This window comes from Triturus cristatus, chromosome 5_2, assembly GCF_964204655.1.
Source record: "Triturus cristatus chromosome 5_2, aTriCri1.1, whole genome shotgun sequence".
Classification (NCBI taxonomy): Eukaryota; Metazoa; Chordata; class Amphibia; order Caudata; family Salamandridae; genus Triturus; species Triturus cristatus.
In genome coordinates this window covers 753,698,243-753,724,039 of record NC_140588.1, presented here as the reverse complement: position 1 = coordinate 753,724,039, position 25,797 = coordinate 753,698,243, and the positions used below count along the sequence as shown (strand labels likewise).

The window sequence follows — 25,797 nt, the reverse complement described above, 5'->3', positions numbered from 1 at the left end:
GGGTGACAGGGGGTCACTAGGTGAGCAATCATTTTTGAGATGGCCATATTCATATGAACAGTGGAATATCTACTAGGGATAAATCCATGCTGCACGAGGAAACCAATTGATAGATTATCCCAGCCAAACGATTACTCAAGACTTTCAAAAACACCAGTGTTAATCAAAGGATATTAGGTCGTAAGAAGGATATTGCCTGGTGTGTTTATTTTTCTCCAGGAATATCACTATGTTTATTTACATTTTTGATAAAGGGACCTTTAATTGCTCAAAAAACCCATTGATTTTATCAAGGAAAAATGGGCTAACATGCCATTAAAAATTCAGATGGAACTAATTTTGAACCAATGGACTTACTTCCAAGTTGACCTTTTATTCCCATGATTTTCTCCCCCAATGTAAAGGGTTATTCAAATTTAGTGGGGAGTTCTTCATAAAGAGGCATTTTAGCCCCAGCCAGAATGGCCTAGGATACTCAACAGAACAGTCTGAATCTTCATAATTAAGTTGAGAATAAAATTCCCAAAAGACATCTAAAATTCCCACAAATTTGTTTTATCATCATGCCAACGTTATTATATACCCTAATATTATATTCGTGATTGGCCTTTTCGCTAATATTAAGGGCCAATGTCTCACCTACTGACTATGCTCGAACACTGAGTGCTTATGATACACCCTTTCAATAATGTCTCTGAGCTGCTTTTATGCAAGCAACATCTGACCACTTAATGTTTGTAAATCTCCTTTTCCTCATCCAGGCACAGGCGAGCGGATCAAAAACCCATACTCAAGCTCTAGATTTGAAAGTTGTATACATGTGTTTTCCTTTTGCCAGCGAGCTTCTTGACCACTATGACTAGTAACACTAAGCATGGCCCCCAGGATCACTACCTTGGCTGTATTCTAAAGGTGTTCAGCTGGGGAGCCTCCTCTAAGCTTATCTGACCACTCTTTGTTAATAACATCAATAGATCAGCACATGCAAGCTCCCTCTGTACCGATGCAGAGAGGAACCGGTTGGCAGCCATCTTCCTTGAGTGTTTGAGCAAGCCTTAAAGATTTCTCAGAGACCTCATCACTTTTGGTAAGAAATTCTGTATGTTCCCTGAAACAAATCCTTTATACTGCCTTTCACAGTGTCTAGGAGGGCAAGATCTGCTCCCTCTATTCCTTGCCGAAGTGGAGCTTCACTCTTGTCACCTCCTCTCATGGCAGTCCACTGCATTTTGTCTTATTCTCTGTTTTGCCTCAGCATCCCGACCTCCGAGCATCTGCCACGGGGTCTGCTCTCACCATGAGCCAGCATCCAGCAGGCCACTGAGTCAAGTGCAAGGAGGAGCTTCATCCCCTACTTCCTATGAGAAGCTGTGTGTATGGCTAAGCACACGGTACTGCACAAAATCCAATTCCTCACCCATTACCCCCAGGTCCCTCCGTCCTCGTCCCATTCCTCACAAGTGGAGATTACTATCTCCGCGACAGAAAAAAAGAACCGGGGCATGCTGGGATACCTAACCCACTCCCTCCTGCTGGGAGTACATAAGCGGTACCAGTCCAGCATGCAGCCTGTTCTTTTTTTCTGTCTTCCGACAGAATGGGAGGTGTTGCTGACTTACCTGTGTGTTTCTTCAATGGATGTGTCGTCGGGCTGCTGGGCTGTCCTCGACGTCCTGTTCCGCGTCTCCTGGCCTGCCGTGCTTGCTGGGAGTCGCGTTGATTGGCGCCCGGCCCTTTGCGGCTGGGGCGCCGGATCTCCGGATTTCTTCCGGGTTACTGCGCGCGTCTTCCTACGGCTTGGCCTGGCTGGAAAACGCGCTGATATGGCTGTTATGGGGGTCCAGGGGCTGCGCCGGGCGGTGCTCCTGGTCTCCCTGCCTGGCTTGTTGGTGTGCTGCTCGCCTTCTTTCCTCCCTGTTGCCCCTGCTGTTCCTGATGTTGGTGCAGGGGCGGACCTTGATGGGGGTCAGTGTCTGGCCGGTTGCTGCAGCACTCTTCCTCGCCCGGCGCCGGTGTCTTGGAGGGCGCCTCGGCTGGATCTTGGGGGCAGGGCACTTTTGGTGTGCTCTTCCTGCCCCTGTGGTGAGTACCGCATAGCGGTTCCGCTTTTCTTCGCTACATGTTCCTCTGGCTCTGTGGTCTGTGCTTTGCCTGCTGGGTCTGGCTGTGCGCGGTGGGCTGCTTCGGCGGTCTTGGCTGGGGGAACTGCTTGGCTGCTTCTGTGGTATTCTCACCTTGCTTGCTGCTGGCGCTTTCTACTCTGGGACGAGGACGGAGGGACCTGGGGGTAATGTCCTATTACTTACCGGTAATCTTCATTACTCCTGGTCCCGTAGTCCTCGTCCCATTCCTTACTTCCCTCCCTCCCTGGAGGCCGGCCTTCATTTTTTTGGCTTGGTATTTTCAGGCTGCATGCTGGGCTGGTACCGCTTATGTACTCCCAGCGGGAGGGAGTGGGTTATGTATCCCAGCATGCTCCTGTTCTTTTTTTCTGTCGCGGAGATAGTAATCTCCACTTGTGAGGAATGGGACGAGGACTACGGGACCAGGAGTAATGAAGATTACCGGTAAGTAATAGGATAAAAGCAGATACACATTGAAGCTTCCATTGATGTTTTTCCTTTTCACTCCCTCGGAGACCACATGCATCGCTCAGCAGCTGCACGAATAATGTGCTATCAAAATCATGTAAGCCAATTATGATGACAGATCGGCTGATGCCACCCCAGGCAGCATCATTTCCACCCATCCCTATCTTTCTTAATGCAAACTTCATTCAGTAAACTGTGTTTTCGAGGGGAGTCGCCTATCCGTTTAAACGAGCATTGCTGGGAACTCGAGTCCACGTACCGAGTCTCAGAGACTTGGGCTAAGTGTTGAAGTCAGAGTTAATTTTGTGACCGTCACTCTTATCTACTCCAAATAACCAGAAACTGTTTAATTTCTGCTCTACGTTCAGCTTTGATGTGTTATGGGGAAAATATATAGACAATTTCACATGTATTTTGTGAAACTGCATATTTACATTTTGTGGTGTAGGTTTGTATTTGAGGGTAGGTGAATGGCGATACAGCGCCTCTCCTCCACCACCCCAGAGCGAATACATTCACCTGCTTGGCTTTGGTCACTCTGCTTACAATCTCAAAGTGATGCTCACTGAAAAGATCCCAGGAGTTACCACCAAAATGTTATAAGCGCCATCTAGAAATTTTCCATTCAATCTTTCCCTTCTGTGTCAGTTGATTCCCCCAGTCTCCCTCCCCTCTCCACCTATCTAGCTAACCACAAGCCTCCACAATGTGTCAGTTGTCAATTCTTTCCAGTCCGAGTCCTTTCCAAATGTTTGTGTGCCTCAAGGCACCATTTCACCAAGCAAAAGAAAAAGAAAAAAAAACTCCCTGCACAATTCTCTGTTCTTCCCCTCAAGTCCTCCCTCTTATCAAGGGCCATGGAGGCCCCACAACACCCTGCTGTTTTACCTGCTCTTCCAGAGGATGTTACTCATCAGACTCAGATAAGCCTAGTCAACCTATCTAGCTTTTTCTTTCTTGCTTTCTTTATCCTGGTCTGGCAAGGTAGGTGTGGAGAGAGGGACTCTGCGGAGAGTCGGACTTGCCGTTTGCTCCTCAATGTTGGCAGTGGAGCGGCAGTGGGGGGTACTTGTTTCTGGCTGTCGCTGGTGCAGTGATATGATTCCTGAAGGCCCGAGTGTAAGTCAAGCGGTGCTTAGTGGGAACTATACACACCTAAGGTGGTAGGTAATAGAGCACAGGGGTTCAGCAGAGTAACGAAGATGATGGTAAGTATTTGGCACATTGTATAGGATGGCAGTAATTGATAGGGGCAGCTCATCCTCACCAGAGCTCCACTGACCACCCTCAACGTCTGCATCCTCTTCTGCAAGAGATATCTCAGTTTCTCTGGTTGAGAACATTTCATAGCTTTTTTTGTTATATTATGGCTTTAAATGGTGAATACTCCTTTAGATATATCACAGTTTAGACTTTCTCTCGATCCCACAGGAAAAGCCAGCCGATGTTGAGGGCGTTGTTGAGCAACCACACAAGGTAATACCAGATTGGGAATAGATCTGGCTTTATATACATCCATCCATTTTCGTTTCTAAGGTCAAAACAAAAGCAATGAATTAGCAACAATACATGTGTTAGAAAACTAGAACAAAGTGTTTAATCTCATATATAACCCTAGTTTATAGGCATCTGCAAGAAAGACAGCTCTCACATATGCCAATGTTCAGGTTAAATGGAGAGAGCGCTCAAAAAGAGGTGCTGCAACATAGATTGCCTATGGAAAAAGAACCGCTTTATAGAATTTCAAGATCTTCAAATGGCTCAATCATAACTTTACGCCACTGGTCTCTGGGCCAGACAAGATGGTGGTTTTGGGAAGAGCTGCTTGGAAGCCAGACAGTCTAGTTCAAACAGCAAACGAGAGGCAAATGAAGGTATTGAGATATTGGTCACTTTCAGGATATTAATGTCTTATTGAAATGATAAAAAAGCCCATTTTAACCATCCACCTGAGAAAAAACAAATGGGGTGGCGAAGTGAGCTAAAAAACGATGATGGATTCAACCCAGATCTGTGACTGGGGGGTGAGTGTCCGAAAAGTTTCGGCACTCCGTCCATCATCTCCTTGTGTTTGCTTTGTTCACTTTAAGTTGGCAGGGAATGCCCTGACGTGGGTCCCTTGCTCACTTTGCCTCTGGTTTCAAGCTAGCCTAGCTGATGAGGGAGGTTACCCCGAAACCGGTCCCAGAATGCTTGTTTCCGCTCCACGGAAGACCTGGCTTGGTAGTTGGAGCTGGACTGTTCCCATGAGGCACTGGGTCAAGACTGATTTGCATATAGCTGGGTCCGAACTGGGGTGGCGAAGTGAGCTAAAGAACGATGATGGATTCAACCCAGATCTGTGACTGAGGGTTAGTGCCTGAAAAGTTTCAGTGTGCCGTCCATCTTCTCCTTGTATTTGCTTTGTGCACACCTTCAATTAAGCCAATGATCATTAGCTACTGATTACTCTACAACACAGTCTAACCCAATATTCCTCACCAAGAAAAGGAGTATGTTCTGCAGATGCAAGAGTGCCACCTTAGAGTAGAGTACCAACTTGCCATGGATAAGTGTTAGAAATCGGAGTCTCTAGTTGGCAGTGGTATACAGCGGTACAAGTACGGACCCTACCTTCTAGTCAGGGTAAGGGGATTACACAGCTAAGATAACCCCATCTTATCCCCTTGGTAGCTTGGCATGAGCAGTCAGGCTTATGTCAGAGGCAATGTGTAAAGTATTTATACATAACACACACAGTAACGCAGTGAAAACACTACAAAATGGACACCACACCAGTTTAGAAATATAGCCAATATTTATCTAATCTGAACAAAACCAAAACGACAAAAATCCAACATACACAATGAAAGATATGATTTTGTTAAGAATAAAGCAAAAATACAGTTCCTTGAAGTTGATAGCGCCAAACAGGGCTATCACAGAATTGTGACCAACAAATCCAACAGTTCAGTCCGACCTGGATGGAGTCGAGCGCTGGCTACAGTGTCTGGGAAGACCCGCAAACAGTACCTTGGATTTGAAGAGGCCTCGAGGACCCTGCGGTGAAGTGTAGCAGTGAGGCGTCGCTTGAGTCGAGCGGCGTCGGTGCTGCATGTCAGTGTGGAAGTCGGTGAGCCCTTGAAGTCACACGCTTTGCAGATCAAACTCCATTAAGTTGAGTTCAGGAGTGCTGACGACTCATCTGTCATCGCAGGCGGTGCGTCGTACACTTCATGATACGGTGTCCGTGGCTTCGGTGCAGGCAGCGGTGTGGCGTCTGTTCAGCACAGTGGTCGGTTGACCCAGGGATCCGGTGTTGTCGCGGTCGGTATCTCGTGCTCCTCACGAGGCGGTGAGCGTGGCTTCAGTGCAGGCAGCGGCGACAGGTGACGATCTCAGAGTCGATGGTGCTGCCGTCGGCAGACCAGGGGCTATGGTGCCGTCGAGGGCGGTACGAAGCGGTGTCGTAGGTAAGAGTAGGGTTGTAGAAGTCAGTGTCCACACCCACGGTGCAAGCAGCCTTGTTGCTGACAATGTGAAGCGTCGTCGTCGCTGAGACTAGGGCTGCGGTATCGTTCAGGTCGGTGCTGAGCTCGCTCAGTGAGTGGTGACCACGGCTTCAGTGCAGGCAGCGGCAGTGATGGCTTCAGGAATCCTTTTCTAGAAGTTACAGCCCAGCAAACACCTCCAGTGGCCCAGAACTGGAATTTACGCCACTTAGCAAATTCAGAACTACCAGCAATGGAGTCAAGGTGCTATAGGTGAAGTCTTTGATGACCCTGGGACTTCCAACAGGAGGCAAGCATGCACAAGCCCTTGGAGAAACTTCACAAGCAGGATACACAGCAAAGTCCAGTCCATTTCCTCTCCAAAGCAGAAGCAGCAACTCCAAGCCACCACTGCAAAGCAACACACAGCAAAGGGGCGGTACTCCTCCTTACAGCTCTTCTCCTTGACAGTCTCCTCTCATTCCGGAAGTGTTCTAAAATTCTGCGGTTTTAGTACCAATACTTATACCCCTTTTGGCCTTTGAAGTAGGCATTCTTCAAATGATTGTCTTTGTAGTGCACATGTTCTTGTCCTGACTAGTCTTGGCTCCAGCCACACGCCAGGGGTCTGAAAATAGCACCGTGAGAGGCCAGGCACAGCCCCATTCAGATGTATGTGACAACTCCTCCTACCACTCTAGCTCGGGGTGGCCCATCAGCCTGGTGATGGGTCATCAGGATATGCAGGGCACAGTTCAACTCCCTTTGTGTGACTGCCTAGAGTGAATGCACAAACAACCCATCTGTCAGTCTAAACCAGATGTTGATCCCACAACAGGAATAGGCACAGGATGATAAAGCAAGAAAATGCCACTTTCTAAAAGAGTCATTTTCAAACACACAATTTAAAAACCACTTTCACTAAAAGATGTATTTTTAAATCCTGAGCTTTGGGCCCAAACTCCAAATCTCTCTCTCTCTTCTCAATTGAAAGGTACACTTTCAAAATGTTGCAAGGCAGCTCCAATTATAACCAATGATAAACTATGGGAGAGATAGTCCTTGCAATAATGAAAAACAGAATTATCAGTAATTCACTATCAGCACATGTAAAACATACCAGTACATGTCCTACCTTTCACATACAGTGCACCATGCCCATGTGGGGCGACTTGGGTCTAACTTATGGGTGCCTTACATGTAGTAAAAGGGAAGGTTTGTGTCTGGCAAGTGGGTGAACTTGCCAGTTCTACATAGCAGGTTAAAAACTGCACATGCAGACACTGCAATGCCAGGCCTGAGACATATTTACAGGGTTACTCATGTGGGTGGCACAACCAGTGCTGCAGGCCCACTAGTAGCTTTTGATTTACAGGCCCTGGGCAACCATAAAGCACTTTACTAGGGACTTACAAGTAAATCAAATATGCTAGTTATGGAGAACCAATCAGAAGTACAATTTACTCAGAGAGCATATGCACTTTAGCACTGATCCACAGTGGTAAAGTGCCCAGAGTCCTAAAGCCAACCAAAACAAGTCAGAAAAATAGGAGGCAAAATGTCAGGGGGTAAACCTGTAAGAAGAGCCAGGTACAACAATAGGCCTACAGATAAGCCTGCTGATTTCCCAAAGGCACCCTAGATAGGTTCATCAGAGGAAAAGAAGAGGTGGACAGTACCGAGGAAGTGAAGCCAATCACCAAATTTGCTGTATTACAGCCCTGAAGCTGGAAGAGTCATTTAGAACTCACACAAAAGGGTAAATTGGTGCGTACCATAATCTCAGAACATCTGATTAGCAAATGGAGCAGACACTATGGGCCCGGAAGATGCTAACATTTATCATCACCACTTGGAAAGAAACATAGGCTAGTTGTGGTGACTCAGTGCACTAATGGATCTACTACAAAGGTATGTATTTGCTCCCAAGGTCATAGCTTCAAATATAAATCAATTCATTGAGAATTTAATTCCTGGGAGATCGATACAATGAGAACCATTGAGTCAGATAACAATAAATAATTGTTGTCAGTCCAAAACAATAAGCCCTCCCACTCCCCGTGCCGGGTGAATTGTCTGCTTTACAAATACCCCAGTTATGTTATGTATGAGAAATATCTGGTCTTCAGGGTCCTGCATTGTGCTGCCTCACACATTGCCTCTTCCCACCATTAAGCTAGCACTTGTGAGACACTAGGTTCTAGCGGTGATCAAGTCCTGAATCTACAAGAGGGTGCTGCTCTCTGATTTGATGCTTTGGTGGAAAGCGAGGCGACAATGTGCTTCTAGGAGTTAGGCAACAGAACTGGGAGAAAAATCATCACACAAGTTTTCAAAGAATCTCCTGGAAAAAATGAGTGCCGATTTTTGTGTCACCACCAATGAGAGATAGTTGCCAATAGTTGTCGACAAATAGTCTCTGTATCTATAAATGAATTATAGAATACTCCCACAGAAGAGGCAACACACACTTTCCTAACTGCTGTTGTCATGAGAAGTCTCACTGCCGTCAACATCTCTGCTCATTCATCCTGGCATCCAGCTACCCTTCTCCCTTGACAGAGGGAACGGAGGTCAAATACCAGTAGAGTAATAACAAGGTGAAGCAGTGGAGATGCACCAGAATCTCATACATCCGGGTAGGAAATCTCATGCAATACCCAGGAGCAAAGCTCAGGATGCCCTTCACATCATAATCATTCAGGGAAACTACCCAGAGAAATGCAATGGTTTTGTCAAAAGGATTATCCACATTAAAGAGAATGTGTCTGCATATAAGAGCTATCAAGGTCTTGACTCTGAAGCCTCTACAAAACTATATGACAGTGACAGAGCACGTGACAGGTCGTCATCACTACATCAAGGTACAAGCCAAGGGGCACGGAGCATGCCATTTTGGAATATTAGCCATCCAGCAGAAACATACAGGCACTCTCTACAACTAAGTTCTTCCAGAGTGTCAGCCAAAGACGAAAAGACTTGATATACCTTGAGACCTCACTCAAGGCATGTTCATTAAGCCTGACCCCTCACTTGGACATGATCAAGCTTGTGACCCCCAGTCTTATTACAAACAATTTCCCCAGAAATTTTACTCATCCAGTCAACTGGATCTCCACCCAATTGGACCTCCATTCAACTAACCGCCAAAGCCACTTCACGTGTTTAGGTGTTGTCCTTCAATCAATTATGTGAAAGAATGTTATGGTTACAAAAATGGTTGTTACTCAAGTTCTTTATGTGAAAGGATAACACTCATAGTGAACTGTGGGAACACGCCCTCAACATCAGGCGTGTTCTGTTGTTGTAGGGATTGCCAGCAATTAAAGCGAGAATTAGAGGAAACCCTCCGAAAACACCAGAAAAAATAGAATGAAAAATAGCTGGTATTATACCAAAGATAGACTGGAAAGACGTCACAAGGCCAGAGCCTACAATTTTAAAAAAATGGACCAGACCAGTCGTGGAATAAGCATTGAAGATAGTGTGTATTAATGTGCCAAAATGCAGGGGGAGGTCAGTATTCAAAAGAGCTTGAACTTCTGTGCGAGTGTTCGCCACTTGAAGGAGAAATGTTTCACGAGACGAAGTCAACGCAACCTCCTTTTGAGACAAAAGAGCCCTTATTCTGCTCATCCTATTGAACTCTGCTTTCAAGGTTGGAATCGTCGGCCAGATGGATATATCAAGCCGGCCTTGCGGGGGTGGGAAGAGCACGTTATTACAGCAAATTACCCTCCGTGAAACCGAAACAATATAGGGAATACCAGCTAACATCCCACAGCAAGCCTCACTATTTAAAAGCAGATAACTACCATTAGCAAGCAGCGTAAATGACGGCGTTATAACTGGCACAGGAATGCCCTTCAACACGCAAGCTAAATTAGGGGCATTCATATTACACGATCCATGTAATTGGATATGTCTACACACTACAGAATGATCAGGAGCAGACGTACACTCCTCACCCTTCAAATAAACTTCTTTGCCTTCTCTCTCACATCGATATGTAAATGGGAGAGACCAGACTTCATGCAAGAATGCAGAACCTAGTTTTTCATATCTGCCCAATGCGTAATGTTTCATGCACGAACTAAACTTATACATAGAAATCGGGAGAGTGACCATCCCATGGATTAGCCACACTGCATAATCAGACTCAGCCACTGAAAAAGGCAAAGGCTCTAACTTTTCTATATGCAGTAGTGAATACGTAGCATCTTTCATGGACATGAATTGCTGCTTTTCTGTCAGATTAAATGGGCGGAATAAAGAAGAAACATTCATGTAATCCCAAGGTACTTTCCCCGCCTTTAACGTCTGCAAAGTCCAAGCAAATTGCATAATCGATCGTAATTGATTTTGACCATGATATAACACAGACACATCCTCCTGGACAATATCTACAACAGATGAAACAATGTTATCCAATGTATATATTCTCGAAGATAAGGTGTTAATACTATTATCTATTACTGCCAGTACTTTTTCCATATTGGCTTGGTCAATAGCACGGAGCCTGGAAGCAGCCTCAATCTGCGACAACTTCCAAACCTCGTTGTAAACAGCATACACCCACCTTTTGGATCTTCCCAATGCGGGACCTTTAACAAAATCATTCAAATCTATTTTGTCATGTAAACGGGACAAGTGAATTTTTACAGAATCCAATGTGGAATGTTGCAGCCATGTCTGGCACAATTTACCTACCGAGTAGGTAGTGACAGTGTGTGAGGACACAAAACGAGGGTCTACTCTATCCTGTATGTATCCCGAAACCAACCCCAAAAATCTGCGTTGACAGGTATCCGAACTTCTCTGCCATATCAACCAACCTTTAGGGTCAAATGCACTAATATTGAAGGTGGAATTCGAAAGAAAAGACTGCAACATAGCAAGGGACAGATCTGTGTGATTCTCCCAACCAGGATAAGCACTCAGATCCGGGATCGAGGGAGAAGTTAATTTTTTAGAAATAGCCAATCCAAAACAGGTTGTCTGAAAAATTGTGGAATTTAAAAATAACATGTGGTTTGGGATGAGGCAGGCACGATGTAAAGCTTCTGTTCCTTGTACTTGCCAAGACTTAGTGCCCCAAACCGATTTGAGATCAATAGTATCTTTCCAAACGTCATACCCTCCAATTGCCAAATCGTCCATAAAGGACTTAGAAAACAACAATTTAGTGTGTGTCAAACGCACCTTTGAAATAGGTTCGTCCTTAAGTTTAAAATAAAAGGATGCATTATTGGACACACTGAAATCTGAAAAATATGAAAATTTGTTGACCAAAGTTTTTGAACTACCAATCCTCGGGGCAGGGCAATGTTCCCACTGAGTAAAGTTGACTAAACTACGAAATGTGTTAGCCCTATGAAGAAAATGAGTACCATAATGTTGATAACAAAACTGCTCTGCATAGTTTTCAGTATTCAAACACAAATCCTCAGCATCAAATGCAGCATAGTATTTTAAATCAGAAAACAGTGTCTGTATAGTTTTTACATCCCAATCATCAGATCGAATGTTCTGTTTTACCACATCACCCATAGAAACACGATATACAGATGGTACATTAATCACTTCCGTGGGCCCATGAATTTGAAATTTTTACTGCATCCCATGCTATCCCATCACGGACAGGCCAGGCGGTGATGTTCACAAAAGTCTGGTCCCTCTTCATGATGTGCGACGAAGAATGTGGGGCCAAAGTTCCATTAATTAATCTAATTGTAGAACGTTCATTCAGGTAGTGTCCATTTATAAGTCTAAAAAACACCACCACAAAACCAATGGACATGAACAAAAAAATGCAAATGAGCACCAGCCAAATGTAAATCCAGGGGGGAATCAAAAATTGTCTCTTGAACCAGGCAAAACATTTTGAAAATTTGGAAGGGGCAGTGGAAGTCAATGATTCAGTTCCAAAGGAAGAATTAGACTGGGGAATTTCTGATGAGTGCAAAAGAGGCAATGGAACATCAGCAGGATAAGAATACTCAGCATCATCAGGCAAATCACCATCCGCAGGCGATACAGCAGAATCAGAAAGTACTTGCATTTCAATGGCAACCTCAGGCACGATGTCAGATGGTGGCACCACAACAGAACTGCGCATCATTGAAGGGCAAGAAACTGAAGGTGTCAGACTATGGAGTATCGGCCACCCTGTGTAGCTTGACATTGTCAACTGAAATGTACCTGTTGTCTCTGTGACCAGGAAGTGGAGGTAAAACAACTGTACGTGTACCCTCAACTCCAAGCACCGGCACTGGTGCACGATAAGAGGGGCCAAACTCTTTCTTCTTTTCCACCTTCTCACGGACCAGATCACCAACTCTGGGTAGCCAGCCGACTACCGGAATCTGAAGTCCAGCTTCGGACGCAGAGGATATGTGCTCTTTTGCTAGAGTGTCTCTTGCTTCTTGAAGATTCTGTAAGACAGTACAGTGGTCATCTAAGTCAAAAGGCGCGGCCGCCGCCGCCATGTCTAGACCCTCAAGGTCTGGGACAAACATTCGAACCCCGAAGAGCATCATGTACGGGGTCCTCCCACCCAGAGACCTTCTAGGGAGATTATTAAGTGCACGTTGGACGTCATACAAATGAGCTAGCCAGTTTTTGCCAGTACCTAACACCCTGGCTGTCAATGATTGCTTTAGGTCACGGTTCATTCTTTCCACAACACTATTGCCCTCAGGCCGGTATGGAGACGAAAATTTGACTTGGACCCCCAAACTTCTCATAGCTTCTTTGTACGCCTTAGAGGCGAACGCCGGGCCCTGATCAGAGTGAAGGGTTCCACATGCAAAACACCCTATAAAGACACGCAATGCTTTGATGACAGTCCGGGCGTCAGCACTCCTGTGTGGCCACACCCAAAGAAAACGTGTGCACGAATCCACTGCAACCAAGATATACTTGTACGCAGTGTCAGAGGAAAAAGGACCGCAGTGATCTAAATAAACACACGCTAGTGGTTGATTAGATATATGCAGCTGCGTTTGTGGTGGACGCGCCACAGAAGACGGCTTTATTTGTTGGCAAATACCACAATTGAGGACATAAGTCCGCGTATGTTTGTACAAACCGTACCACCAATAACGCTGCTGCAACAGTGACACAGTCGCGGACACTCCGGCGTGCGCAGACGCAACACCCTCGTGCGCAGCTTGCACCAAAGCAGGCCTGCAGTCTGCATTGGGAATAACTCTATCCCCAACATCATTTATCCTCACTAACGGGACGTTATCAGGACTTAAGTGATAATGGTATCGAGAAGGGAAACCTCTAGGGAAGTCTGTCCCAGTCTTTGAAGCAGCAATGGCTGCCAAGATGTCATCATCGATCTTACTTTTGGATCTTGTAACTGCTGCTACCAAGTATGTTGCCACTGCTGTTTTAGCTGCCTCGTCAGCCAAACTGTTACCGACAGCATGGACGCCAACTTGTTGGTGACCAAGAGTGTGAATAACATTCACAAGGGGCCGACTGTCTTTTAGTTCAGCCACACTAGCCCAAAGCATTTTATGCTTCACTGTGCTACCTTTTGAATCACGAAATCCATTCGCGATCCAAAACATCAGATTGTCGTTGTAAGACTGAACACAATAGTAAGAATCACTCACTATAAGAGTTGTGACTCTATAATCAGCAAACTCCAGTGCAAGCACCAGAGCCCGAAGCTCCGCCAATTGTCCATTCACGAAAGTACCAACAACAATTGCGCAAGCCGCTGAATAAGCGTGCCTTGATCCAGTTGCGGGCTGCGCGGACCCATCAGTGTATATGACACAATGGAACTCCTCCAACGGGCGCATTGTAAGTGGAGCCGGATGAACTAATTCATACTCCAAACTCTCCTGAGTCTGTAGCCCTGCGTCAAAGATGTATTCGACGTCAGGCGAGGCTAAGGAGGTCGCCCATTGTATCCACCTTGGATGCAAAGCTTTAGAATTCGGCACACTTGCTTTAGTGACCGCCTCTAGGGCAGGAAATGGTGTCACCACCATCATGCGTTTCCCCTGTGATAGCGCTCGTTCTTTCAGGATTGCCATCTGAACTGCTGTCAAAACCTTTTCGACAGTGGAGAAACGCATTTCAGCCGAAGTATATAAATGAGATTTGTAAGCAATGGGGACTGTGTCGCCCTCATTGTATGTTAAGTACGTGAACCCCTCCACACCCGGTACAATTCTTATGACCAGGTTTGTGTGGTTATCACGAGTTTGTAAATATTTCGCAGTAAGAAGGTCAGACTGCAAAGATTGCAATGCAGCTGAATGCTCTGGCAGCCAGCAAGATTTGGTAAAAGTTGGTTGTACCAAGGCATATAGTGTCTTGATACGCTGGGCATATTCAAGAATGTAGGTACGACCGAAATTCAGAAAGCCCAGCAATGATTGTAGTTGTTTCAATGTTGCAGGGATACGAAGGCGTGCGCATTTCTCAAGGAACTGCGGAGCCAAGCCGCGGCCCTCATTGTTGAGTTCGTACCCCAAGAATAATACTGTGTACTCGGCAATGTGGGTCTTCTTAAAGTTAAACTTGTAACCAAAGTCCGCAAACATAGTAATTATGTTGTCCACGCGAGCAAGGTGTGGAAGCAACTCGTCGTCTGTTAAGTATATGTCATCAACGTACGAGTATGCCTCCGGGTCTACCATCTCTAATAGAGAGACCACACGGGCAGCAAATACCCCAGGACTATTTTTATAGCCCATAGGAAGCCTTTTGAACACTTTTTGTTTACCACCCGAAGTAAAGGCGGTCCACTCATAACTATGAGGGGAAATGTTATGGCAATAAAAGCCATTGGACAAGTCGAGTGTGGTTTTGAACCTTTTTCTCACAAGACTATCGACGAGAGCCGAACTGTGTGTATTTTGCACCGCACAATTCCGGCAGTGCGAGTTTAAGTGCCGGTAATCCAAAACTAGGCGGTACGATCCGTCAGGCTTCGTTACTGTGAATAAAGGATTATTCATGGGTGACACACACGTTTCAATTACTCCCTGATATTCCAATTGTTCAAGGATAGACACGACGTGAGACCTAGCTTCCCGACGCATAGGGTATTGAGGTTGTGGCTGGGGGTCGAACCGCAATGGAATTTCGTGGAGGGCAGAACATTTATCCCACCCCACCTGATTACGATACAACGCAGGTGCTAGCACCCGCGCCCACTCCTCGGCTAACTTCCCAGACTCCTCCTTGGGCACTATGTGTCCAAAAGAAGGAAGAATTACTTCTTCCCCCCTTGGAGCGTTTAGAACGAAAGCCGGGGGCCAATCTTTCTCCGCCAATAGTATATCATAGGTGGTCGTCAGATTATCCCAAAATACCGCGTTAATTTTTCGTTGTATGTCACCCTCAATATTGAGGACTACGTCAAATAATCTCTCAGGGGGGCTACGCGAGTATCAGCAGTTTCTACTGTCACATAGATTTTAGTTGCTGTCGCCTCCAGAAATGGACGCAGTGCTCCCCGCACTACTGTAACTTCCGCCGCGCTGTCTAGCAGCGTCAGCGCCCATTTCATGTTCAGAAGCTGTGTCCGTACCATCTGAGGCATACTTCGCTGAGATTGCAGCAACTTTCTTTTTCTGAAACGGAGGACGTGCAGATTCCTCTTGCTTGCCTTTTCCGTCTGCCTGTCGGGGCTGGTCTCGACCTTGAGCACCCCGGCCTCTCCCACGGTCTCCGCCACCAAAGTGTGAAGCCGTTGATTCCTGTGAAGAACGAGGAGAGCGCTGGTCAGGAACCTGAAATCTATCAGGTGACTTAATACGAGAACGATCACGCAAATCATAAGTGCGTTCAACATACGCCTGAACAGGAGAGGCAGGACGAGTATCCTGTTTCTGTTGCTGTTTATCTTGTTTCTTAGCTCGCCAATTTTGTTTTGGAAAGTTGGGTTAACGTCTTTTGTAGACGAACTCACTTTAGTGTGCTGTACTACATCAGGAATTTTGATGTTGGGTTTCACGCCTAGTGCACTACGTCCAACCATCCTATAGGCTTTTGCAATAACTTTTGCAAACTCCCTCGGCTTATCTTCTTCTGCAATTAGTTCCATCATGTTTTCCACTTGAAACTGCATGGCATCTCCTTTGAGATTTCCCATAATCATGGAACATACCACATCGAAGCTGTCGATAAGCCGCATTCCCAACTCAATAGCTGCTTCCGCACCATGATCCTCCTGGACTTTTTTGATAACGGAAGGTAGTACCGACATAGACGTAGTGCCGAAGCACTTTGAATAGGTCGCGGCAAAGACCTTGCCCCAATTGTCACAATCGACAATGTCTGGGACTAGTTCTTTCGGCAAAGTAATAGTGAGTATCCTGTGCTTTTCCACAGGACTAGTGTTAGGAAACACGGCTTCTAGTTGATCGAATTTTTCTGCAAGCCAATAAGGAAACTCATCCTTATTCTGGGGGCGCTTGCCAACAACCGCGTTTACCATTACAGGACTGATCACCACCGCATGATGGTGATCAGCCCCGTGTCCCGCAACTGCAGGTGCCCCCACCTGTACAGTGCGCGACACATACTGCACTAAAGCCCTATGGACCGTAATCAGGGTTGTGTGTAGTATACGTAAGCTATCCACACCTACCGTCAGGTAGCGTGGATGAGGTGTATGTCCGGCCAGCACCGGCCAAGTAGCTCCTTCAATTGACAAAGGGCCCAGTCTCGCCGGGGTGACCGTGTGGGGGAGGGCGCCATTAAACCAAATAGTGTGTTGCCAGGTAGAAATAGGAATTTCTAAAGCCATATATGGGGTATAACGAAGAGGCACCTGCGTAGCAGTGTATTTGTGGAACGTTTTATCGGTATCTTCCACAGCCTCAAAGGTAACCCAAGAGTAAAACAACTCATAAGGGTAAGTGGCACTTGCACTAACGACAAACACCACTGCCATCCCGTCATCAGGCACCCCATATGTCCTCAAATGAGCACGCAGAGACACCCTACTATGAGCGGGAATTTCTACCGCCATTAGGATTAAAAAGAAGATACAACGAGATCTTCAGTAGCACTTGGGCTTAGATTAGTGTAACCTTTTTTATTATCAAGCTTGAAAGAACCTATAGCCTAAAACCTAGGTAGGTTAAACCGTCACTCCCGTTATCCGGAAACCAGAGTGAGGGCGTTGTGGACTAATAAAAGCACTTCTAAGGCATCTCAGATATTAAGACCAAACGTTAGGTGCGCCATGTTGTAGGGATTCTGCGTATGCACAGAACTATGCGCAGGAAACCAGAACCTTAGAGAATTGTGGTGTACCAGAAACTCCCCTCAGAACCAAGAACCCCTTATCCGACTAGCTTAGTGTCCCATTCGTTATCCGAGATTTAGCTCGGCGGTCCCAATGTATAGACAACCCAGAACATGCAACTTAGTTATTCTCAGGAATGGTGGGAACCCGAAATACCCGTTTGCACATATATATCAGTCCACAACAGAATAACTAAGACACGGTAAAGTTTAAAGAATTTATTCATAAACCTCGAGTCCTGTTATACAGTACTTTGGCTAACATAAGCAGACAAATGGTTAAGATCATTACCATTAGCATTGTTACAATTCCATAGAAAATGAAAGGAGCGATCATATTAATAATGACAGTGGAAAACAACCACCCTCCTTTCTCTAGCAACTAATAAAATATTATTAGACTATTAGAAGGTCTCATAGGCTTGCATAGGGGACCCCATACCGTATAGATCAGCTTAGGTGTATCACATCACAGGATCAGCTCAGTGTTCTCTGCTTCAGCTCTTCTATCGAATGTGTCTAAAAACCTGCTGCGCTGTAATTTTAAAGCCTACGACTTTCTGGTATTTGCAGCTGCGTGCATGTTATGACTAAACAGTGGTACGATCACCCTGAACACAATCAGCCGGCACCGTCTAGTGTCCTAGAACAGTTCTTTACTCGATGTACAGACCAAGGGCACTAGCAACTGTTAAGGATGTATAAATAACATTCACTTGAGACAAGAGCGAGTCTGCATTTCTCAAATGAATAACATGTAACAACAGTGTCGGGTGCAAAGGCAGCAAAAGCAGCAAGATGGCTGTCTAACAGCTAACGTGATTGAGCTAACTTAGCAATGTAAATAGGGAGTGGCCTAAAACCACGTGACACTGTGCTTGGATGGGAAAGATTGAATAAGAAATTGAGCTTGATGATGATGATTGTAACTGTGCCACTGCAACGCAGCCAGCAAAGCTTGACATAAGCAGTGTGGGTCTTATATTTACTGCCAAGCTGAGGACAATGCAGTTACAGTATCTAACAGGTCCTAAAAAAAGGTATAACTCCCACTAGACAGTAACAAAGGGAGGTGTGTGTAATACTTGAAAAGCTATGGTGTACTAACCCACTCTGAATTAAAAGGGTTTTGTATTTCATGTTCAAAATGTACTTTATAGAAATTCTATGAACTTAGACTTACTTACTCTTCCTCACTTAGAAGGGAGCAAGGAAAAACAAAAATAGATACATTTTGAATATTTTTTTATATCTATGTGTGTGTGTGCACATCTAAATATATAAATGCATACACACACACACACACACGCACGCACGCACACACACACACACACACACACACACAGTAACACAATGAAAACACCAATAAAATACTCTACATAGGGTTATAATAATAGATAATAATGTTATGAGTAAATCAAGACCAAAATGGCAAAATCCATAAATAGAACTGGAGTTATGAATTTTTAAAGATTAAATCAAATTATAGTACTTAGAGTCATAAAGCACCAAAAAGGGACATTTGGTGATGCTAGACTGGGGTAAATCTAAAGTTCAGGCTGACCATGATAGCGGGCAGGTCAGCTACAGGACTCATGCAGGTTCTGCTGAAAAAGTACCTTTGGTGGAGGAATCATCAACGTCTAAGACTCAGTGCGAGGAGCAGGGGATGCTGGTGATGCATAAGTTGTGATCCGTGCAGTCGCTGAAGGTTTTGTTGACAAACCCCTTTATGATGCAGGCGATGCATCATTGTCAAGCCGAGCAGTCCGTTGTCATCGAGCTGTGCAGTCAATTGAAGTGATGTTGTCGAGCAGCAGCTGCATCTGTGTCGAAGGGCAATGCGTCGGTTCTGATCAGTGCAAAGTAGTCGGTGCTTCAGTTTTGATGGATCAGCATATCAGGAATCACCTTTCAGGGTTCAGGACTGGATTGGCACCACTTGGCAGGGCAGCACTCACAGATGGCTTAGTCCAGGTGCTGCTGAAGGAAGTCTTTGATGGCCTTGAGACTTCAGAACAGGGGGCAAGCCAGCAAGCCCTTAGAGTTACTCTGAGTTTAAGTGAGATGGGTCCAGTTGTTGTCCGCAGCAGGGCAGAGATCAGCAGGCAGCAAGACAGAGGAGCAAAGCAGAAAAGCAGTTCTTCCAGAGCAGCAGTCACGCAGAGTGGCGATCCTTGTAGCACAACAGTCTTTATTCCTGGCAGAGTTCTTCACAGGTCTAGTAGTGTACTGTTTTGGTAGGGTCAGAGCCATAGTACTTGTACCCAGTTGTGCCTTTTAAGCGTGGGTGACTTCAAAGAAGGGTCTTTGAAGTGCTCACAGGCCTGGCTCCAGACTATCAGTAAGGGGTAATCAACCCTTTGTATGGGAAACAGGACACTGCCTATTCAGGTGTAAGTGTTATCTTCCCTATCTTCCTGCCCAGGGAGAGCTATTAAGATGCAGATGAATGTAGAAGAGTCCTCTGTCACACCTACACTTCCTGTGTTTGTGGCTGTCTAGAGGAAATGCACAAAGTGTAGCTGTCACCCACCCCAGACGAGTATTAGGCACAGGCTATCAACACACAAAGCAATACGAGGAGATGTATGTCCACTTTCTAAATCTGTCCTCTTAACAGCAGCCATTGTTAATGAAATAATTCACTTGAATATTTCCATAGGCAAGGGTCAAGTAGAGACCCTGAATTGTTATAGGTTGCAAAAGATTGACACCCATTGTGGATGCCATAATACATTAAAACTCTGAGATTTTTTTTAAAAAAAGTTCCTGTATGAAATTGTAATCTTTCATGGGATGTCCCCTTAGTTTTTCCCTATCTATGTTGCTGGCTTTAGAATTCTATGCACTTTACCCCTGCTAAACAGAAGTAATGTGCCTTTGGTCCCTCTTTAAACATGTTGACATTAGCGTAAACCTGATTGCATTAACTTTCTTACAAGGCCATAGTATATGGTGCAAGAATAAACCCTTGGCATGGAAAGTTAAATGTCAGCTGTGGACTACAGCAGCTTTTGTGCCGTCCACTATAGTGGCAGTGAAAGCATGGCTTCAGGACTACTTTGTGAGGCCTGACAGCAGCAACCTGCTCCCTGCTGCGCACACCAGTCAAAAACACCCTGATTTTAAATATTAAACACACACATTGCTCCCTAGTAGGTAGGGAGCATAATATTTAGGAGTGGAACATGTGTGACATTAGGAATGGTCAAGCTATAGCTGGCACATAGGAAAAGTCAAAGTATAAATTACACACTTTAATCAATAACTTTTGACCTGTACCAGCTACAAACTCCCTTGGAACACTTATGCTTATATTTAATAAAAATCCAATCAAATAATGTAATCAGATGTTTATTAAATATAATGTAAATTAACATTTTAGAAAGCTACTTTTACCCTGCGTGAAGCTACTGGGGGCTAATTTGCATTAGCTCTCCATCCACTGCTCAGCCTGTACTTGGCCTAAATAAGGCGTGAAAACAGTTGCCAGAGTAGAGAGAATGGCTGGGAGTGGGGAGGTTATTTTCTTTCCTTGCAGAAATATCAGCTGGGGAAGGCCCAGGGACCTAATTTATTTTAAAGGGGCTTGCCCTGTCATAAGTGAATTTTAGGTGACAGCTAGAAAGGCCCCAGTCTTTTGCTTCCCTGGTGAGGCTGGCACCAAATCCACTGGAAAGAAAGCTCCCCAGAACTGGTGCAGAGTGACCACAGAGGAGAAGACCACTGATTATCATAGTTTCACCTCTCGGTAGGCACGCAGCCTCTGCGCAAGGCAGAAAGGTTTACTCCATCTTGAACTTTGAGAGCGAGGGGCACTATGGAATTGTTGAAGTGGGGTAAACAGGAACTGCTGAAAGAGTAGGTAGGGATGCCCATGGGAATTTTAACCCCATTGGTTAGAGAATGCCAAGAAGTCACTAGCTGGTGCCAGGCATAAATGTGGCATCCCAAGGCACCATTTTTAGAACACCTTCTAGACCCTTGGAGGATCAGAAGATGACTGGACCTGCTGTCTGTGCCATGAAATGAGTCTTGAATTATGGACCTGCTCCCTCTTGTACTCAGGCAAAAGAAGTAGACTCCAAGGGTCAGTTGGCAGACCTTTTGTGTGTCAAAAGAGACACATTAAACAGCAAGAGACCTTCTCCCTGAAGTGCCCAGCTGATCAAGGGCAACTGAACCTGGACTGGACTTTGTTATTGGTCTCTTCCTTGCACTGGGAAAGTCTCTAAGTGCCATCCCTTGAGATCCTGGAAGCCTCAGAAGGATTGAATTTCAACTTGGTCCTGCCCAAGGCTCCCAGCACTGCTGAAAAAAAGTGCCATGCAGAGAAATTTCACTGAGACATCTCTGAAGCTCCAGAGCTCCAGCGAAAGTAGTCTGCTTCAGGTATGCAGTCTTTAGTTCCATTGCAGCGGCTACAATTTTAGTGGCAGCCCTCTGGGGGAGGATTTTTCTTCCCAAAAAGTGAAAAAGTCTCTTTCTGAATTTGGACTTAGCAAAGTCTCTTTCTGAATTTGGACTTAGAAAAATTTTCTAACTATTTGACTTGCAGACTTTTTACTGGGACTAATCCAACTGGTGTATCTGGCCCAGGCTCCATCATGGCAAGCACCTATGTTTTGCCTTTTTCTGCTGTTTTCTTCCCTCTTCTTGCCATTTTCTCAAGACCAGGCTTTTCGACAGAGACCTCGCACCCCAGCACCCAGATACCCCCAGGGGTGGCAGTGCCACACTCTACAAATGCTGATTGATTTACCTAGGCACTGGACTACCAGTTTCATAGACTATCATTAGCGCTTTGTGGTTTTTGACTCTATTTCTACTTAAAATGTAATATTGTTTATCTCCGATTCCCCGTATTGGATTATTGATTTGGTGTCATTTTGTTTATTAAATTGTGCTGTATTTTTCTAATTCCGTTTGTGATTTTTATTGCTTAATGGTCTGGCTTTACTTTTTTTTTTAATAATAATTTTTTATTAACCAATGGTTGATCACAGCTTCAGACAGTCACTTAGATGAATATTACAGTTATGGGGACATGACAGAAACATTTTCGAAGCACCTTTACATTGAGACAAAATAAGTTATTCTAGTTACAGTGATGTTGGATCGTCTTGGGAAGGAAGGACAAGTGGCACACAGATATACCCTCGATACGCATTACATTTGTCCCAGATAGCGGTCCATTTTTTAGGGCATCCTCGTGCCACATAGACAGTTTTTTCCCTGATCAAGCACCAGTCCATATCTGCCTTCCAGGATTTAATCTTCGCGGTATTGCTGCCCCCCATAGTCATGCAATATTCCTTTTTGCTACCATTTGGCCCAAGGTTGCCCATAGCTGATCTTTACTGTTGAGGTCCGTGGGCTCCCACACGTTCAAAAGGCACCTCTTTGCTTCAGGCCTAATCACCATTTCCAGCACTTCGCTCATACAGTCATGCACCTCCTTCCAATATTTCTGGATGTACCCACACTCTGATATAATGTGCATAAAAAAGCCCTCTAGACCACACCGCCTCTTGCATTAGTCGTCTGTCGCCCTGCCCATACGTGGCAACCTTGGTCCAGAGACATAGACTCTATGTAAAATTTTCAGCTGGACAAGCCATAATCTGGATGAGATAACCACCTCCCGTGGGGGGGCTACTGCCTCCTGCCACTCCTTGTCATCCAGTTGCAACCCATCCATCTCTCCAGCAGAGCTACTAGAGGATCTGCAGTATTGTTAATAAGATTTTTGTAGTAAGGGAGATTACTTTATCTGGCAGGTAACCATCAGGCAATCTGTTCTTTACGGGGGAGGTTTCTGGGGTAGAAGTTCCCTCTGGCAGATTTGATTGGAGGGAGTGTCGGACTTGCAAGTATCTAAAATATTCAGTGTCTGCCAGTTGGTGTGTGCGCTGGAGTGAAGCAAAACTCTACCACTTTGTCTGATTCCCATAAGTCGCCGATCTGTGATATCCCTATAAGGTCCCATTTGTCAAACCCCTTTGGCCTTCCCAGGGTACCCAATTGTTCCGAGTCCCATAGTTGGGTGGCTAATGTGAGTGTTCGGTCCCACCCTAAGCTACGGTTCACGGTGTGCCCGATTTGGACGGAGTGTTTTGTCAGTCCTGTAAGGAACTATTTGCGAGGTTTGGAGTAGAGCGTTCTGTTAAAGTTCCCACCAGGGAGTATCCATCTATCCATTCTGTACCGGTGTCATCTCTAAGGCGGTAGGTACAGTGGTTCACCGCTGCCAAGTAGGCAGCCCAATAGTACTTTATAATATCTGGTAGTCCTATACCGCCGTCATAGCACCCAAGTATGAGTTTGTGTAAAGCAATGCGGGGTCTACCGTTCCACGGCAGTTCTCTCTGAATGCTCTCTAGTTCCTTAAAGTACTTGGCCGGGACCAAGTCCGGGTAATTCTGCAGGACATAAAGGAAGCGCAGCAGGGCATCATTTTAAAGAGTGCAGCTCTTCCGAGAAGTGATAGCGGCAGCGCCTTCCAGCTCGTAGCATTGCGCTTTAATCTTTGCAGTGGGGGGAGGAGGTTGCGTTTATAGCAACGTTTAACATCGGAGGTGATTAAAATCTCCAGATATGTAATGCCCTCTTGTGCTGTCTGGATTGGGCAACCTCTGGGTGGGGTAGGAGGATCCCCATGCAAGACATAGAGTAGAGACTTGATTCAGTTTATTTGATACCCAGAGTTTTTCCCAAAGTTGGTAAAGATCTCGAGAACCCCATGCAGTGATGTTTTTCGCGGAGGTGAGATAAAGGACAATGTCATCAGCATACAAAGATATGCGGTTCTCCAACACCTCCGTCCACTTAAGCCCTGTAAATGATGAGTCTCTGCGTATCCATGTCGCTAGTGGTTACAAGGATAGAGCAAAGAGCAAGGGAGAGAGTAGGCAGCCCTGCCGAGTGCCACAACCCAGGATGAACACATCCAACTTCTTATTGTTAACTACTACCTGTGCTAGTGGGGCTGAGTAGAGGAGCTCCACCCATCCGATGAAGCCCAGGCCGAGGCCCAACTTTTTAAGTACTGCAAAAAGGTATGGCCATTCAATGAAATCAAACACCATTGTGGCGTCCAGTGAGAACACAATCGCATCTTCCTGGATCGTGTCCAGTCTTCCCAGAACACCATGTAGCCTGCGCAAATTTAAAGCTGTGTTACGATGAGGCATGAAGCCGGATTGATCAGGATACACCAGTTTGCAGTTTAGCTAGGATTGGGGTTCTGCGTTCAGGAGGGAAATTGGTCTATAGGATGAACAAACATCCCTTGGTTTTCCTTCCTTGTGAATGGCGACCAACTTTGCCACTCTCTGGTCGTGAGGGAGTTGACCCCGTTTTCTACTTTCCTCGAACATGGCTTTGAGATGAGGGGCGAGTTTGTCTGGGTTTAATTTATATAACTTAATGGGCAGCCCATTAGGGTCTTGGGCTTTGCCTGGTTGGAGGTTCCCTATCGCCTGTGCTATTTCGCTGTCTGCAAAGGGACTGTCTAAAGTCTGACGTTCATCATTTGACAGGGTAGGTAAGGTGATATCAGCAAGGAGCACTGTCGAGTCCTCCTCAGGTAAGTCCGAGCCTTTTGTGTATACCACTTTGTAATAATCTGCAAATTCGTTAACTATGGCCTGGGGATCTGATAGCATATCGCCGGAGCGACCCTGTAGTTCTGGGACCAGCCTACTTTCTCTCTCCTTCCGATCTAACCATGCAATCAGTTTCCCTTGCTTATCTCCCTGATGATATAGTCTGCCATCCCTGTCTCTTGCCAAGGTCTTAGCCATATCTGTGACAATTGCTTTGTACTCTTCCCTTTGAAGATGTAGGGTATGGAGTACCTCTTGCCGGTTCCCTTCTCCCATTTCTTCCTCAAGACGGAGGAGATCTGCTTCGCGGCGGACCATGTCATTGAATTTCTCTTTACGCACTCCGGCTATAGCGGATAATGCCTGCCCCCTGATTACTGTTTTAAATGCTTCCCAAAGAGTCAGGGAAGACCCGACTGACCCTTTGTTGTCCTGGAAATAGTGGTTTAAAGCCTCTAGAAGTGCAGATTTAACTGCTGGGTTACAGAGGTACCACAGGTTAATAGGTGCTACACTCCCCACTCTGTTTTCACGCAGGGCAAGATGTATCCACACCAGAGAGTGGTCAGAGATCCCTCTCGCCATGTGTCGTATTTCACGTACTGTCGTCGTTTGGGAGGCAGGCATTAACAAGTAGTCTATTCTAGAGAAGGTGTTGTGCGCCCCCGAATAGAATATGTACAAGATGCACTCAGGGTGGTATGCCCTTCAAAGATCCGTAAGGCCAAGGGCCTCAAGGAAGTTTGTAAGCCAGCCGCTCACAGTGCCGATGTCTCGAGGCGGATAGCAATCCAGGTCGCCAGAGACCACTGAGCTGAAGTCTCCTCCCACAATCAGTTG

The 25,797-nt window shown here is 45.6% G+C and overlaps 1 protein-coding gene across 1 annotated transcript in view; it reads right to left on the bottom strand.

The window, feature by feature from the left end:
• Positions 1 to 24,543, bottom strand: part of LOC146829223 (uncharacterized) — a 58,795-nt gene extending 34,252 nt beyond the window's left edge. Inside the window, exons 1-3 of the mRNA XM_085606450.1 lie at positions 24,325 to 24,543; positions 23,624 to 23,772; positions 4,009 to 4,122 (exon numbers count right to left, since the gene is read on the bottom strand). Of these exons, the coding sequence (XP_085462576.1) occupies positions 4,009 to 4,122; positions 23,624 to 23,772; positions 24,325 to 24,543 (482 nt within the window). The remainder of the gene's footprint in view (positions 1 to 4,008; positions 4,123 to 23,623; positions 23,773 to 24,324) is intronic.
• Positions 24,544 to 25,797: the final 1,254 nt, after the last annotated feature.